Source organism: Pongo pygmaeus, chromosome 10 (assembly GCF_028885625.2).
Source record: "Pongo pygmaeus isolate AG05252 chromosome 10, NHGRI_mPonPyg2-v2.0_pri, whole genome shotgun sequence".
NCBI lineage: Eukaryota > Metazoa > Chordata > Mammalia > Primates > Hominidae > Pongo > Pongo pygmaeus.
In genome coordinates this window covers 36,126,795-36,146,102 of record NC_072383.2, presented here as the reverse complement: position 1 = coordinate 36,146,102, position 19,308 = coordinate 36,126,795, and the positions used below count along the sequence as shown (strand labels likewise).

The following is a 19,308-nucleotide window of genomic DNA, read 5'->3' as shown; positions in this document are numbered from 1 at the left end:
TTAATGCTACTTATTTTAGAGGCTAGATCAATATCAGTAAGTTCCTTTATCAACAGGCCCCATACGGATTATTTTTTTTACTTAAAAATACTTGAACAATTGAAATGACTCTGTAAAACATTTAAGTTAGTTTTATAAAATTGGTGGCAGGCTGGGCATGGTGGTTCACACCTGTAATCCCAGCACTTTGAGAGGCTGAGGCAGGTGGATCTTTTGAGCCCAGGAGTGTGAGACCAGCCTGGACAATATAATGTGCCTGCATCTCCATAAAAACTAAAAAATATAATAGTTGGGTGTGGTGGCACATGTGTGTTCTCCCAGCTACTCAGTGTGCTAAGGTGCAGGGGCAGGGATTGTTAAACCCAAGAGGTTGAGGCTGCTGTGAGCCATGATGATGCCACTGCACTCCAGCCTGGCAACAGAGTGAGACCTCTTCTAAAAAAATAAATAAATAAATAAATAAATAAATAAATAATGGCATCATTGCCTTGGATATGTTGCTGTGTTACTTCAGGAAGCACATCTGGCCAGAACATGCAACACTATAAAGTTTTTTTTTTTTTCTTAATCCAATTTCTTATTCGAAAACGGAATATACGTGTCTAGGATTTTTTATAATGCTTTTTGTTGTGGCACCCAAGTACTTTCATTCATCAAATCAGTGGAAAGCTAAACCCTGTGGTGCTGAGTAGGGATAAGTCTAATAAAAACAAAGCCATTCTGCCTTCTATAAATATTTTCACATGGAACATTATCATATCGAAACTGAACTCATTTTCACATGGAACATTATCATATTGAAACCGAAAAGTCTGTTTAGAAAACAAACTTTTAGGAATATTAAGAAGACTGTCATAAACATTTATTTGGTTAAGGTTTGATTCTCACTTTTGTACGTTTGAAATGTATACTTGGGCCCGGCGCAGTGGGTCACTTCTGTAATCCCAGCACTTTGGGAGGCCGAGGCGGGCGGATCACCTGAGGTCAGGAGTTCGAGACCAGCCTGGCCAACATGGTGAAACCCCATCTCTACTAAAAATACAACAATTAGTTGGGCGTGGTGGTGTATGCCTGTAATCTCAGCTACTCGGGAGGCTGAGGCAGGAGAATCGCTTGATCCCGGGAGGCGGAGGTTGCAGTTAGCCAAGATCGTGCCACTACACTCCGGCCTGGGCAGCAAGAGCAAAACTCCATCTGGAAAAAAAAAAAAGTACACTTGGAAAGCTTAGAGATACCTAGTTACATACATTATGATTGTGATTTCATTGCCAGTTTATGTTATGCTGCAGATAAATTTTTTCAGAGCCCTCCATTTCAAAGTCAAAGGAAACTCTTCAGGTATGCCTCATCATCAGGACTAGCACTAATCTTGCCAAATATTGACAGTCTATTGGTATTGGGCAGTTTCATAGTTATGTTGCTTGCTTACAGTGTGCACTTTTAGCCACACACAGTGAAAACTGAAAGAACTGAGTGATGCAACAGCAGTGAATTTTTGCAAAACTATTATTAATAGTAGGAAAACAACTTTAAATTTTTCTCCTGATGATATACTAATAATTTTCTCTTGAAACATATAACTTTTCTTTGAAACTTAGAAACTTTTGTAGGAACAAAATTTTATCATCTATTTCTGTGAAATTATTCTATTGTAAACAACACACTTCGCTATTTCTAAAATAGTTTCACAGTGGTGGGCAATTAAAAGGTTGGGGGCTGGGAGCGGGAGAAACAGAAATACATAAAAACAGTAGCTTACCAAGGGCAGGAGGTAGTAGAGTGGGAAAGAATTTATCACGGACATTGCTTAGAATTGCTAGTGTACGGTGATATTAAAATGTAGGTTGCATATGCATAAGATATATTACTATATTTAAGTTCTGTACAGATAGTGTACCCCTCTACTGCCTGTACTGGTTAGAGCTTCATTGCCCCACCCTTCATACATCACTAACCCACATTACGGTAAGGACTAGTGGAAAACAAATTTATGTTAATATAAAGAAAGAACTCTCTTCTGACCCAGCAGAGGAGAGTATTAGTATGAACCAGGAGAAAATGGCTTGGGTTGCTCATGAAATTTGTCCTACAGCATGTAAAGTATTTGCTATGTGCAAGTACTTGAGAGTTTTATTTCTCACATTTAAAAGTCTCCTTCAAAGTGGTTGTTACCTGTCTGTCATATGAGAAAACTGGGACCCAGAGATCTGATAGTTTTGCAAGGAGTCACAACTAGCTAGCTAGTGGTGATTCTGGGATTCAAACTCCAGCCTATATGACTCAAGAGTTCACTGTCTTCCTACTAGGCAGGCGTTACCTCTCTGGCACCTACCTCATTTTAAATGGGATTTTGATGGATAGTGCTTACAGTTTCGGTTTGGGGTTGTTTTTTTTTTGTTGTTGTTGTTAGCTTATTTTGATTATGTCACATATATTTTCTAACTATTGGTTAGAAAAAAGGTTGGCAATTTTGCATACCTTTTTGATAAGGTGTTCTTGAATTGCATGAAGATAAGCTAGCCTCCTTATGAAGTTGTATTTTGGAGTAGTATTATTGTGTGAAAAAATATAGAAATCAATCTTCAAAGTCTAGAGAAATTAGAAAGTTTTGTTGATTTGTAAAAACTGAATTCAGTAAGGATGAAGAATAAAGAGTTGAGGGATCATATCTCTTGTCTCCAGTTATTTTTTTTATTGTTACTTTTGACATTTCACTGATCCCCAGGAATCCAGAGTGCATGAAGGAAAGAAAGGATAGAAAATAAGGCAAAAGTCAAAGTTTACAGTTACTTCATGTAGTAGAATTTTGTTTGAGGAAGTACCTAGATAACACCTAATAAGGTTAGATTATAAATTCATGGCTCAGTTTTGGGTTGGGCAGGTTGGTACCTTATTAGTGGGTGTGAAGGAAAGGAAATCTGACATGGGAGGGTCAGATTCTGAGCAATAACCTGAACCTCTGGTAGACCCAGAAATTTGATAAGCATTATACAATCCAGTATTCAAAGAAGTATGCTAAACTTAGGTTCTGAAAAACTAGTATCAATAATCGTGATAATAATGAGTCATCTACTTAATGGGCCTTCTAAAAGACAGGTCCTTTTATGGTCCTCACAGCAACAATCAGGGAAGGTTTTATAATTATTTACAAGTGAGCTGCAGAAGGTTGAATAGTTTTTTCAAGATCACGTGAATCATGAGTGAAAGTATTTATATCTGAATTTGCATTTGTGCATCTCAAAACCTGCCCTCATTCTAGCAGATCTTACCTGGCAAGGTTAATTTGCTGAGTAGTTCATGGGCATGGGATGCCAGAATTTTGAAGATGCAGCAAAGTTTGGAATCAGGCATCTGTCTGCATTGTCATTCAGGTAGCTTACCACTTTTAAGAAAAGCAAAAGGATAAGACAGAAAAGGGCTCAGGGTTTAGCCCATGGTGAGAGAAGGTCAAGAAGGGTTAGGCTGGATGACAATGTTTGAGGCAAGTGCACCAGGGCTTCAGGGCATGTTCCAGAACCAAAGTGTGAACTAGAATACATATTGGTAAATCAAGGCAGAAGCATAGTCCTGGTACCAACATAGAAAGAATGAGAGGAATATTATTGTTAGGTGGGCATCCCAACTACATTTTTGGGTTCTAGATACCAACAGCTAGTGGATGTGAATCTGTTTGTCAAGATTAAAGAGGAGTGGGAGAAGTCCATTGTATAATTTACAAAGTTCAGTTTGTGCAACTGAACTGGATTTGAAATTGGGAAGAAAGGAAAACAAGACTTCTGCACATCCCTATCACAGTTTTGTTAGTTCTCTGTAATTAATTCAAAGTAACAGCTGTAGAAAACACATGTAAGATGGTATTACTCTCTGTATGTGTATATGTGTGTCTAGTTTTCTTTGATACTCACATATATACTTGCTTCCTGTGGATCTTTGCTGTGCTAGTAAATTATTCTCATCTTGACATCTGATTTCTCTGTCATTCACAGCTTTTGGAAAGATGGTAAAATAGCGACATTTTCCAAGTGCATATTTTAGTAGTACTAGGACATATGTATTGGGAAATCTCCTGAGGTGTTAGTACTAACTCATGCAATTTGGCAGGCATAACTTTTTATATTCTAAAATATAATGCTGCTAACTGGATTTTATGAAATCCTTCTGTCTTTTCTGCTTCTAAAACATAAAATGACAGCTAAAGTAACACTTCCTAAACAAAATGTTTCGAGGATTTAAATGTGATTGTTTTATGACTATTCTGTCAGGAGTAATCTTGTATAAATTTGTATTTTTTTTTTACTTTGACACATTATTGATTTTTTTTTCCTCTAACATTAGGCTTCAAGCAATATTAGAGAATGAAAAAGGGTAATGACGTTACTGATTGAAATGTTGTTTGGTTTACTTTTATAACAAATTATTAAAGTCTTCAAGAAACCTGTTTTATAGCTTGAGGTTATAGGATTGCTAGGAACTTTCTTTAAAATTTTTATCAGTTAATATTTTCTAAATACATAGAATATGACACTTGATTTAGTAAGTATGTATTATAATATGAATGGAAATGCTTAGGAATCATGGTATTGAACAAACTGATATTCACAGTAAATGTGCAGGTGAATTTTAGGTTATGCTATTGATTTTGAATTCAATGATAAAATGCTGTGCTATCTTTGTCATTGAAGAATATAAAGCTGGAGTTTTGCTCTGTGAGTTCAAGAATGGTGTTTTATTTGTTCCTGTTTCTCTTCATCCTATAGCACAGTGCTTGGCAATTGGAAGGTGCTCCATAAATCATTGTTGAACTGTGGTTTTCTAAGTAGAAAAATCTCAATGGTATGACAGTAGGCTAAGTGACCATCGCTACCATGAACTGCTTTATTTAGTAAGCCGTAGTATTTTCCTTCTGAGCTGAATGATGCTGCTGCTGATTCAAAGTAATAAAGGCAAGGGATCCTTCCTGCCATGCAGAATGAGACAAAGAATTAATCAAATCTTGTCATCAATCAGTCATCAAATATGCTTCAGGATTCTGCTTTACTCATTGAGTGTCTCTGTTGCACCATAATTACCAAATGGTCTTATTTATCATTTAGTGCTAAATGAATGCATCCACCTTTTATACTTAGGCTCAGAGTGTCCTGGGTTTCAACAGTGCTCATTGGTCCTGCCTTTCGTTCTTCCTTCCTTCCTTCCTTCTTACCTTCCTTCCCTCCTCTCTCTTTTTCTTACCTTGTCTTCTTTTCTACAGTTCATTGTTTTATTGTACATAGTCTACATGGTTTTGTAATTTAGTTTAGCTATTGATAGTTTTAGTAAGTTAGTTTAATTCTAAATATCTGCTCCTTTTTATTTTCATTTTTTAACAGACAGAGTCTCACTCTGTCGCACAAGCTGGAGTGCAGTAGCGCAAGTATAGCTCACCACAGCCTCTAATTCGTAGGCTGAAGAGATCATCACACCTCAGCCTCCTAAGTAGCTGGGACTACAAGTGTACACCACCCCACCTGGTTATTTTTTAAAATTTCTATACAGACTGGGTCTCAGTATGTTGCCCAGGCTGGTCTGGAACTCCTGGCTTCAAGTGATCCTCCCACCTCAGCCTCTCAAATGCTGGGATTACAGGTGGGATCCACTGCATCTGTCCTCTGCTCTCTCCTTCTTTTTAACTCTTATGTATGGTTCTTTAGTAAATAGCCATAACTTTTCTTTGTAGCTTTGGTAGGTACAACTTTGTCTTTGAGAGGACCTTTGCATCTATGACTACTGAAGTCTTGTATCTGCAACCAATGCTTCTAGGAAGCTGACAGTTATGCTACACATCCTGGGCTACCCTGGAGATCAAGTTAGAAACAGTCATAAACAAACGTATCCATTTGCCCAGTAAATACAGTGAGGTTTCAATATGTGGAAAGCATTGTGCAGACACTATTGCAAGAGAGAGTTGAATCAAGATAGTAATGTGTCTTCTCCTACAGTGTACAGAGATTGAACCAAAGACTGGATTTCTAAATTGATCTTTATAATCTGCTAAAACATTTATTCTTAAAGCTCAAAGTTATTTTTTATTCCTGAGGTGTTATTTGAATAAAATAACATAAAAAGAATATATACAGATTATTTTGTTATTTATATACTTAATAACATATTTGATAGAAGGAAAAATTTGCCCAAGCATGCAATTATATCCAGATTTTTTTTATCATTGAGAATATTTACTGTCTATATCTGATAGAAGAATCCCATTTCTCATGAGAAAATCAATTGATAAAACTCAGCGTTTCTTCAAAACCGAAACTTCCTTTATCAAAACCTGTAGAACACAGGTTTCAGCAAACTTCGTAAAATATTCCGATCAAATTTGGGTTTGTTATTGATTTTCAGGAGGATTAATCTCTTTTATATTAAAAGCTCATTTGGTCACAAAAAAAAAAGACCATCTGTGTAGTTTTTTTCCCATGATTGCAGCATAATATTAATAATATAATCCATATCCTTTATTGTGTGCCTATTATAGCCAGAAAGTTTGCAAATATTTAACTGGAGAAACAGATTAGTTGAATGTGAATTCAAATTCCAATGCTGTTGTTTATTACTGGCGTGGAAATTATTATTAAGTTTTGTGAGCATAGATTTCCTTCTCTGTAAAAAGAGGATGATAGTATCTTCTCTTTAAAATTATTTTGTGGTTAACTGGTACAAGCCATGTAACGTCACATTATATATAATATGTGATATATATAATGTGAATATCTTATGATATATATGTATATATATTATGTGTGTAAAATAAAATGTATATGTAATATCTCATTTGTTTCCTTTCAGTTCTCATTTCTTTTCTATCCGCCAGGTACCTGTCCTCCAAGAGTTTTGAAATTTGGCTAAGGTCACCAACTGGGTTGCTGGGACTCAAACCCAGTTCATTCAGATTCAAAATCCACACCCTTTCTGATCTACGTTACTGCCATGTATCACAGTCATTTTTCTCCCTACCACAGCATGACGAAGCAATGTGCTGATGGTGATTGTTCTTTTCAATCCCTCAGAGGGGCTTTTATCTGAAAATGTTCTCCCAGAAGTCTTACTATATTCTTTTTCTAAAAGTTTGTACTCACTTAGGTTCATGCTGGTTAGTGTTATGCTCCAAATTAGCCTATATTCTTAACCTATAAACCTGCTTTCTACTCTGAGAAAAAAATACCATATAACTGTTAATATAAAGGGAATCTATACTAGTTTTTGTTAAATGTAAACAAGAAAGATTATTGTTTCCGTAGGAAAAAAAAAATGTGTGAATTTGATGCAATCCCTGCATCGTATTTAGGTCTTTCCAGGCTGAATATTTGGAGAAAGAAGGAAATATCACAGAGTTTTTACTAAGAGAACTACAAGAGACCCTATGCTGTAATAGCAGAATCAGATTGCTTTATTTAAATCCCATCATTATTTATCCAATAGTTCCAAAATTGGAAGTGTTAAATCAATTGTGCTGTGTGTCAAAAGTAATTTGTTGCTAAAAAATAGTCAAAGTACTCATGTTTTCAGATGATTTACTTTTTAATTAAAAATTATTTTGTAGATTAGATGTGATTCCAGGTTATTACAGCATTTATAGCATCATCATGTATTTGTGTTTTTATATTTTCCCTGGTAAGAAAGAGATGGAATTACATATAGAGTCATAATTATACTCAAAAAAGTGAATTTCTTATGTGAATGCCACCACCTCATTAGTTTCCATCAGAAAAAAAAAAAAAACTAAACTAATTCACTAAAATAACTTTGGGTAACAACCATGTGCTGAACTTTAAATACACACACACACACACACACACACACACATACACATACATACACACACACACACACACACACACACACAGATGGTCCTCAGCTTACAATAATTCAACAAGATTTTTCTTTACCATAGTGCAAAATCAATACACATTCAGTTGAAAGAAAAGCAGCATGATACTCTCTCCTGATGCTGGACAGTGGCCACAGCTCCCAATCAGCCACAGGATCACTGGGTAAACAACTGATGCTCCACAGTGTACTGTGTTGCCAGATTATTTTGCCCAACTATAGGCTAATGGAAGTGTTCAGAACACAGTAAAATAGGCTAGAGTAAGCTATGACTTTCCTTAGGTTAGGTATTTAAATGCATTTTTGACTTACAGTGTTTTCAACTTACAGTTGATTTATCAGGATGTAACCCCACTGCAAGTTGAGGAGCATTTTGTAACATATTTTATCAATCAGTATATGTCTGTATTTATCTATATTTGTAAATACACACACACACACGTACACATACACGTACACACAAACACACAAAGAGAAATGCTATAAGCAATGGGAGACTAGTGTCTGAAATACTTCATTTCTGAAGAAAACAAAAGAAAATCCTGTGTGTTTCTTTTTCCAACTTTTATTTTAGATTCAAGAGTTACATGTGCATGTTTGTTACCTGGATATATTGTGTGATGCTGAGGTTAAGGTTACAAATGATCCCATCACCCAGGTATTGAGCATAGTACCCAATAGTTCATATTTCAGCCCTCAAGCCACCCTTCTTCCCTCTCTCCTCTAGTAGTCCCCAGTGTCTGTTGTTGCCATCTTTATGTCCATGAGTACCCAATGTTTAGCTCACACTTATAAGGAAGAATATGTGGTGTTTGCTTTCTGTCCCTGCATTAATTTGCCTAGGGTATTGGCCTCCGGTTATATCCAAGTTGCTGCAAAGGGCATGACTTTATTCTCTTTTGTGGCTTTTTCCATGGTTAGATTTTCACTCCCTTAGTTAGATATATTCTAGATATTTTTTGTGTGTGTGTCACTCTTGTGAATGGGATTGCATTCTTCATTTGGCCCTTAGCTTGAATATTATTGGTATATAAACATGCTACTGATTTTTGTACATGATTTTGTATCCTGAAACTTTGCAGAATTTATCAGTTCCAGGAGGCTTTTACTATAGTATTTAGGATTTTCTAGATATAGAATTGTGTGGTGCGTGAAAAGAGATAGTTTGACTTATTTTCCCATTTGGATGCCTTTTATTTCTTTCTCTTGCCTGATTGGCCAGCTCTTCCAATACTATGTGGAATAGGAGTGGTGACAGTGGGCATCCTTGACTTGTTCCAGTTCTCAAGAGGAATGTTTCCAGTTTTTGCCCATTCAGTATGATGTTGGCTGTGAATTTGTCATAGATGGCCCTTATTATTTCACGGAGTGTTCCTTCAATGCCTAGCTTCTTGAGGGTTTTATCAGGAAGGGATGCTGGAGAAAATCCTGTGTTTGGGGGATTGTCAAAAAGAATTAGTTTAAGGAATGACATTATTATAGATGATTTTAGCAATGCAACACTTTAAAGGACGTGCTAATTTCACAATTGCTACAGAACAATTTTGGAAACATAAATTAATAATTGATGGCATTGAGGCTGGAAAATAATGATTTGCACTTTGACTACTTTGTTATGAGTCACTTACTTACTCCAAAATAGGAGCTACTTTTATTCCTGAGATTTTAGTTTTCATTTTATGTGACTATAAATATATGTAACTATAAATATATTTTTGCCAAGTTCTTACCATGTAAAACTGCCTATCTGATGCTATCTAATATGTACTATAATATATTGCTCTTAATTAACGTTTGAGAAAATCAGTGACGTTAAAAAATATAACCCAAATGGAAAAGAAACTCCTTTTATCAGGTTATTTCATTATTAATGAGTCTTGTTTACTTCTATTCCAGGACGCAAATCAATTTCACAGTGGCTATTGATTTTACAGCATCAAACGGTGAGTGTTTTGATTATCCCCTGATAAAAATCATCAGCAATTACATGAAAAATAAATTTATATTTTCATAAGTGTTAATTTATTTCTATATTTACATACTTCTGAAGTTTCCATATAAAATTTACATAATTTTTTCTTTCTTTTTAATGTTGTGAAATAGTTCAAATATACAAAAGACTAGAAATAATATAACAACAATGCTAATAGTCTCATTCAGATTTATTATATATTGAAATATTGTCATTGTTTTACACGTGTTTAAAAGAATACAAATTTTAGATGTACTGAAGCCTATTGTATCTCTGACCCATTCTCCTACCCTCTGTTCTTTTCCATCTATAATTCTGAAGTGTATCAAGTTATAATCCTCATTTTTATAGTACTTTTGTATGTACGAATTTATATAAATGTAATTCAACAGCATCTGTCCTTTATAAAGTTGGTTCACTTTTACTGAATTATTAATTTTTAATAATTACTTATGTTAACACATTAATATCTAATTCATTCAGAGGGACTGATATATAACAGCCCATGTATGGATATTCATAATTTATGTATTAAACCTTTTAAGAAAAAAAGATAGTGGACTTTTATTTTGAAGCAACTTTATTTCAGACAGAACAATCATTTGAAATTAGTTATTATGTATCATCAGAATGTGAACTTCATTATGTAACTTTTACCAGAAGTTGCCACTAGTTTATATTTGTCTATTTTTTCTTTCAAATGGCTTATTATGTCTATGGATCCCACCTTATATTCTTTTTATTTCATTTTTATTTCACAATCATTCACGTTTTACAAAACAATAGAAATTTTAGGGAAGAAAGTACCTTAGAGGTCACTTAATTGAACCCTCTTCTTATACAAGTGAGGACACTCAGATCCAGGAAATATTTTTACTAATAAACACATTCGGCTTGTTAGTTCTAGAGTTAGAACTACAGATACGACCAGACTCTAATTCAGCTTTCACTGCATGTCACGTTCATTCTGCAACATTATGGCTTCCAATTAATTATTTTTACTCGTGTTTTATTCAGCATAATACAGAATATAGAAATAATACCTAAGGCCAGGCATGGTGGCTCATGCCTGTAATACCAGCACTTTGGGAGGCTGAGGCGGGCAGATCACCTGAGGTCAGTAGTTTGAGACCAGTGTAGCCAACATGGTGAAACCCCATCTCTACTAAAAATGCAAAAATTAGCCAAATGTGGTGGCGCACACCTGTAGTCCCAGCTACTCAGGAGACTGAGGCAGGAGAATCACTTGAACCCAAGAGGCAGAGGTTGCAGTGAGCCAAGATTGTGCCACTGTACTCCAAACTGGGTGACAGTGAGACTCCATCTCAAAAACAAAACAAAATAAAACAAACAAACAAACAAAAAGAAATAATACCTAAAACCCAACTGCTTTAAAGTACTAGATTGTGTTCACTGATGAATACTAGCACGACAACTAAGATAAGCAAGAATTTATTAAATAAAAAGACAAACATTTTTGATTTGAGAAGAAACATTGACTTGAGAAGAAACAGATAATCAGAGTAGACCTATAACTAGTAAAATGACTAAATTAGTAGTTTTTAAAAGACTACCCACAAAGTTAATCTGAACCCAGGGCCAGGTAGCTTCACTGGTAAATTCTAACAACTATCTGAAGAGGAATTAATACCAATTCTTCACAAAGTCTTCTGAAATGTGAAAGAAGGTTACTTCCCAGCTCATTTTGTGAGGTTAATATTATCTTGATACCAAGAGAATTGCACACCCTAACAAAGTAAGATTTGTCCTTGCAATGAGAGGATTTTTAATACCGAAAAATCAAATAACATAACCTACCTGTATTAGTCTTCTCTCATGCTGCTAATAAAGACATACCCAAGACTGGGTAATTTATAAAGGAAAGAGGTTTAATTCACTCACAGTTCTACATGGCTAGGGAGGCCTCACAATCATGACAGAAGGAGAATGAGGAGCAAAGTTATGTCTTACATGGTGGCAGGCAAGAGAGCATTTGCAAGGGAACTCCCCTTTATAAAACCATCAGATCTTATGAGACTTATTCACTATCATGAGAACAGTATGGGAAAGACCCACCTCCACGATTCAATTACCTCCCACCCGGCCTCTCCCATGGCATGTGGGAATTATGGGAGCTACAATTCAAGATGAAATTTGGCTGGGGACACAGCCAAACCATTATCAACACCCTATCAATAGAAGAAAACACAGAAACGACATGATCATCTCAACTGATGCAGAAAAAGCATTTTACAAAGTCGGGTGCAATTTCATGTTGAAAACACTCCACAAACTAGAAATAGAAGGGGACTTCCTGGCCGGGTTTAGTGGCTCACACCTGTAATCCTAGCAGTTTGGGAGGCCAAGGCGGGTGGATTGCTTGAGCTCAGGAGTTTGAGACCAGCCTGGGCAACATGGTGAAACCCCGTCTCTACTAAAATACAAAAAATTAGCCGGGCGTGTTGGCACACGCCTGTAATCCCAGCTACTAGGGAGGCTGAGACAGGAGAATTGCTTGAACCTGGGAGGGGGAGGTTTCAGTGAGCCGAGATCATGCCGTTGTACTCCAGCTTGGGTGACAGAGCAAGACTCCAATCTCAAAAAAAAAAAAAAAAAAAAAAGAAGGGGACTTCCTAACCTGATGAGGGAATCTATGTAAAGTCCACAAATAACGTGATACTTAGTGGTGAAAAGCTGGACATTTTTGTCTTGAGATGAAAAACAAGACAAAAATGTATGCTCCCACCTCTTCTGTCCAACATTATACTGGAGGTTGTAGCCAAGACCATTAGGCAAGAAAACTAAATACAAAATATCCAGATAAGAAAGGGAGAAATAAAAGTATCCTTATTGCAGATGGCATGGTCTTGTATGTAGGAAATCCTAAAGAATCCACTGAAAATCTACTATAATCAATAAATAAGTTCAGCAAGTTTGCAGGATAGAAGATCAATATATAAAACCCAGTTCTTTTTATGTACTTCCAAGAAACAATTAGAAAATGAAATTCAGAAAACAATTTCCTTTATCATATTATCAAAAGAAATATTATACTTATGAATAAATTTAACTAGCAATTCTTCTTCTGGAAATATATATAATACAGATTTACCTGCACTCACAGAAAATGCCATAGTTCATAGTAATTTGTAAAAAAAAAAAAGTTTAGAAAGCTTCATAGAGTACATTAGCTGGGTACTGGTGAAATAAACCATGGTTCAGCCACAGAATGAAACACTATGCAGCCACGAAAAGGAAAGAATGAGGGGAAGGAAGGACGGGTAGGGGAAAAAGAGAGAAGAAAGGAAAGTGGACCATTCTTTCTACTAATATGGAAAGACTTCTAAGATATATTGTTAAATGAAAATAGCAAAGTAGAGAACAGAGTTATCAGTTATCAGTGTGCTGTCCTTTACATAAGAATCGGGGCACGTAACAATATAAATGCATAAATATTAGAAGTATACGCAATGAACTAACAAAAGGTGACTAGCACCAGTGAATTAGGTGAACTAAGAACATTAGAGAGCAACTTCTTTATGGAAATCTTTTTATAGTATACTGACTGTGAGATTGTGAATACCTGTTCATAAAATAAAAAAATATGGTTAAAAGAATGCAAAACAAGAGAAAAGAAGTACAAAACTTATAGTCCAACAACTCTGAAACAAGATAAGTGCAAATTATTTTCTGAAAAAAAATTGTTGAAATAAATTAAAAATCAAAATAAAGAGAAAAACCAGCCGTGCTTGTGGATTAGAAAACTCCACATTGTTAAGGTGGCACTATTCCCCAGACTGATCTACAGATTTAAAGCAATCTTTATCAAAATCTGAAAGGACATTTTGGAAGAAATTCATATGGAAAATAATATGAAATTTATTTAAAGCAATCATTATCAAAGTCTGAAAGGACTTTTTGGAGAAAATTCATGTGGAAATTAATATGAAATTGCAAAGGACCCAGAAGAGCTAAAGCAAACTTGAAAAAGAACATTGAAGTAGGAAGAGTCACATTTTTCACTTTTAAAACTTACTACAAAGCAACAGTAAATTAAGACAGTGTCTTCTGGCATAAAGATGATTATACAGATCAGTGAAATGGATACAAGTTGCAAAAGTAAACCCTGATGTCTAAGGTCAACTGATTTCAAGAAGAATACCAAAACAATGCAACGGGGGAAGACTGGTCTTAGCAAATGGTGCTGGGACAACTGGATAGCCATATGCAAAAGCAGGAAGTTGGACTCTTCCCTCGCATACGAAAATTAACTCAAAATGGATCAAATACTTAAATGTAAAAGCTAATGCTATATAATTCTCAGAAGAAAACATAGGGATGCATCTTCATGACCTTGGATTTGGCAGTTGATTCTTAAATAAGATACCAAACTCATGAGCAACAACAACAACAAAATAGATAAAATGAACTTCAAAATCAAAACTTTTTTGATAGACGGGCACTATCAAGAAAATGAAAAGACATCTGCCAAAATGGAAAAAATGTTCGCAAATCATACAGAGGTATGATCATGAGGGACTTGAATCTAGAATATGTAAATAACTTACAATTCAATAAAAAGACAAATAATCCAATGTTAAAAGTGGGCAAAGGATCTAAATAGATATTTCTCCAAAGAAGGATATACAAGTGGCCTATAAGCACATGAAATGATTCTTGGCCAACTTAGGCATCAGGAAATCCAAATCAAAACTATAATGAGATATCATTTCATGCCCACTAGGGTGACTATAAGAAAACAGTCAAATAACAAGGACTGGTGACGATATGAAGAAATCAGAATCCTCATAACATTATTGGTGATTGTGTTGTTTCATTTGCATTGCTGTAAAGGAATACCTGAGACCGGGTAATTTATAAAGAAAGTAAGTTTATTTAGCTCACAGTTCTGCGGGCTGTATAAGCATGGCACCAGCATTTGCTTGGCTTCTGGTGAGGCCCAGGAAGCTTTCAATCATGATGGAATGCAAAGGGGCAGTCAGCATATTACATGGTGGGAGCAAGAGAGAGAGAGGAGGAGGTACCATGCTCCTTTTAGCAACCACCTCTCACGTGAAGTAACAGAGTGAGAACTCCCTCATTACTATGAAGATGGTACCAAGCCATTCATGGGGGATCCTACCCCATGACCTAAACATCTCCCACCAGGCCCCATCACCAACATTGAGATTTGGAGGGGACAAACATCCAAACTATATCAGTGGGAATGTAAAATGGTACAGCCACTTTAGAAAGACACTTTGCTAAATTCCTCACATTGTTAAATATAGAGTTACCATATGACCCAGCAATTTCACTCCTAGATATATACTCAAGAGACCTAAAAACATATGTCAGCACAAAAACTTATACGTGAATATATATAACAACATAATATCCCAAATGTGGAAGCAACCCAAATGTCTAACAAGTGATAAATGATAAAATCCATACAATGGAATACTATTCTGCAATAAACAAAAATAAAGCACTAATACATGCAGGCTGCAAGATAGATGGTTGTTGAGATCTGTAAGCTAAGTGAAAGCAGCTAGTTACAAAAGATCACATATTATGTGATTCTGTTTTTATGAACTGTCAAGAAGAGACAAATCAATGGAGACAAAAAGACGATTAGTCATTGTTTAGGGCTAGGATGGTAACTAATGGGTACAGTTTCTTTTTGAAGTGATGAAAATGTTCTAAAATTAATTATAGTGAAGATTGCACATAACTATGAACATAGTAACAACCATTGAATTGTTCTTTGTTTTATTTTGTTTTGTTTTTTGAGATGGGGGAGGGTCTCACTCTGTCGCCCAGGCTGGAGTACAGCGGTGCAATCTCAGCTCACTGCAACCTCCACTTCCAGGGCTCAAGTGATTCTCCGGCCTCAGCCTCCCAAGTAGCTGGGACTACAGGCACATGCCACCAACTCCTGGCTAATTTTTGTGTTTTTTGTAAAGACGAGATTTTGCCATGTTGCTTAGGCTGGTCTCGAATTCCTGAGCTCAAAGTGATCTACCCACCTTGGCCTCCCAAAGTGCTGGGATTACAGTCATGAGCCACCATGCCCTGCTGAATTATATATTTTAAATGGTTAATACATAACTTATGCCGTTATGTCTCAATAAACTCTTAAAAATATTCTATTGAACTGTGATTTTCTAACAAAGGCATAGTACATCTCTAAAGCAAAATCAGATATAATTTTGATAATATTGGGTATAACAAAAGTATACATATTGTCAGTTTGTTGAAAGGGTTAAGTGAGCTATGATATAAAATGGTCAATACATGTTAGGTTCCGTGTTATAATTATTATGGCTATTAGTTGGGCCCCAATGTTATTACCCTACTAGAAATTCATTGTTTAAAAGCATCTTTGCAGATACAGAGGAAATACAAACACTGTCCCAGACTCAAGGAGTTGACTCAATACTTTAAATTGCCTTTTTTTTTTTTTTGGTATAGAAGACAAGATCCATAACTGTATAAGAGAAAAGACAATAAGGGCTGGAATAAACAAAAAGGGTTGTCTAGTATGTGTGAGACATAAGTTGGAGGAGGAGAGGGTGAATTTCAGGACAGGGTGGCAACTTGAGAGGTAGAGGTGGAAGGGAAAGTACCATTAGCAGTAATGTGAAGAGACTGGTGTAGAGGAAGATGCTGGAAAGAGATAGGTGACATCTTTTTATGGGTACAAAGAGCCCAGCTATACATGATAGGTTAAAATGTTTAAATGTTCTGGGGTATTAATTATATTTTTTTATTTACAGTTTTCATAGCAAAGTAAAAATATTTGCCATATTGTCACCATTGGGTTAAAACTCTTCTATATTTGTGAGTTTGAGAGTTGGGGGAAGTGTTTGTTTGTTTGTTTGTTTGTGTTTGTTTTTGAGACGGGGTCTTGCTCTGTTGCTCAGGCTGGAGTACAGTGACACTATCAGGGGCTCACTGCACCCTTGACCTCCCGGACTCAAGTGAGCTCCCACATCTCAGCTTCCTGAGCAGCTGAGACTACAGGCTCATGGCACCACACCCAGCTGATTTTTGTATTTTTTGTAGAGGCAGGGTTTCACCATGTTGGCCAAGCTGGTTGCAAACTCCTGGGCTCAAGCTATCCGCCCACCTCAGCCTCCCAGAGTGCTAGGATTTCAGGCATGAGAGTTGTGTTAAATAACCATTTAGTCTAGTAATAGTATTTTTTAATCTCTGATTCCACTGGGCTTTGGATCAAGTGGCAAAGTCCCTACTTTAGAAGAAAGTGTCAAAGAAAAATCACACTGGACACATTAAAAAGGCAAGAAAGGCTTTATTTATGACCATTGCAAAGCGGTCAAGACTGTTACAACAGAGGACAAAAATTGAACTCAACTACTCCAAAACAAAAGGTTGGAGTGTTTGTGCTTGCTGAGGTGAGCTACTGGAAAAGTTCTAGAGGACATTAGCCCGGAAGTTGGTTTGTGTGATTAGGCCATCTCTGTTTGCTAATTGGTGCTTATTGAAGTTAGGCTTCTATCTTCTCATGGAGACTGGAAGATAGGGCTGCTGTTTTTCTTGATGTTTATATTTCAAAGGGATGCCTTCCATGTCCTTGAGAAAGATACTCCTTGGTTGTAGAAGATTTACATCTCAAAGGGGCAGAGGAAGAATTTACAATTGCAAGTTTTCTAAAGTGAGAACTGTAAGAAAAGAGCGGTCAGGATCTTATACTCAGGAAGAAACTTTCTACAAGTTTAGTCAAGTTGAGGGGAACATAGGCCATTTTGGTCAGAAGATACTTTTTTAGTGATTTTGTTATGTGGAGCCAGCCCTTGAATGCTGGTAACTCTTGGAAATATAAAATAAAAAAAGTTCAATTAATTGTTTTTAGGACAAAAATATTATGTGTATAATTACCTGTCAAATAACCCAAGAGGAGGTCTTTATTTTGTTTCTCTCTGGATTTCAAGTGCTTTTTGTTATTTTTTTTCCTTATCAGAAAAACTATGCCCTGAGGCTTTTCTTCTTCAGGCAATGCTTTAACGTAAAATTGAGCTTCATGTGCTGTTACAAGTCTCATTTAACTTTCCATTTTCACTTAAGAAACCAAATGGACTTTCAGGCTGCCTTTATGCTGGTAATTAGGGCAACTTGATGTGAATTTCAATGTGTTTGAGTGGTAGCACATAGTAATACGTTCCACTTTCTCTCAATTTCATCACTATTCAAGCGCAACATCCTACACAGTATAAGCATTTTGAAATTCAGAACCTTGTGGATGACCCAGACCATAATAACTGTAGCAGTTCAGCTTACAATTCTATGGTGCTTTATTATTTTTAATCACTTTTAAACATGTAATCTCATTTTGTCCTCCGGGTAAACACAGTGGTAGGATTTATTTTACAGAGGCTGCCGTACAAATGGCAAGACTTGACTCTGGCCTCTGGCTCCTAGCTTAATGTCTAGTTCAAAAGTTGTGAAGAATTTTTTAGATCTAGATTAATCAGCCTGCACTTGAAAATCACTATGCTTCCCTTTTTTAAGTGCTAGATTGGGATAGTTCTCAAATATTCAGTTATTTATAGGAAGGCTTCATAATTATTGAAGTCCATTAAATCTATTGGGTCATCTTGCCATAGGCATAAGGATTCAAGCTAAAGGCACATGATTTTGTTTAAAAATAAAGATTATAATAAAATAAGATTAACAAAAGTACTTTTATACTTCCGGAACAAAAACTCAAAAATACCCTGTGACATTGAAAATAAGAATCATTTCTGAAAACTTCTGCATATGATTTGGCATATCTTAGCACTTTCTACATGTCTAATATAATATAACAAATATTTATATGTTAATATCCATCCAAAAAGAAATGATTTGACACACTGTATATAGGCAGAAAAACATAATTTTGAATATTTCATTCTGAAATGGACACCAAGAAAAATCTTGTTAAATGTATTTACCTTAATTGCTTATGTTTGAAATATGTGTTCTGTCATCAGGCAACCCTGCCCAGCCCACTTCCCTCCACTACATGAATCCTTACCAACTGAATGCCTATGGTATGGCACTAAAAGCAGTGGGAGAAATTGTTCAAGATTATGACAGTGATAAAATGTTTCCAGCTCTAGGATTTGGTGCAAAACTGCCTCCAGATGGAAGGATATCTCACGAATTTGCTTTGGTAAGAATTTGTCAAAAGGATTTGATGTTTTGAAAAATTAATGTTAGACCTTTTAATATTGCTTTGGTACTTATTCTTTAGTCAGTCAAGTAGCAAGCTTTGCTGACTGTAGCTTAATTTTGGTAAGTAATTGACTTTGGAGTGTGAACTTAATAGGAAAAAGGACAACTAAATAGCTTAGCCATAAATCTACCTGAAGTGCACCCACCTGATTTACAAATGGGGGTCTATTTTAGTTATCTATTGCTTGCTAACAAACCTTCCTAAAACTTAGAGATATCAAACAATATGA

General features: G+C 35.8%; 1 protein-coding gene across 2 annotated transcripts in view; it reads left to right on the top strand.

Annotated features, from left to right (window-relative positions):
• The window catches only part of CPNE8 (copine 8), a 264,159-nt gene that overhangs the window by 197,650 nt on the left and 47,201 nt on the right, over positions 1-19,308 (top strand). For both annotated transcript variants that reach the window (XM_054443312.2, XM_063672626.1), the window contains 2 exons: positions 9,763-9,809; positions 18,835-19,016. In XM_054443312.2, the coding sequence (XP_054299287.1) occupies positions 9,763-9,809; positions 18,835-19,016 (229 nt within the window). The remainder of the gene's footprint in view (positions 1-9,762; positions 9,810-18,834; positions 19,017-19,308) is intronic.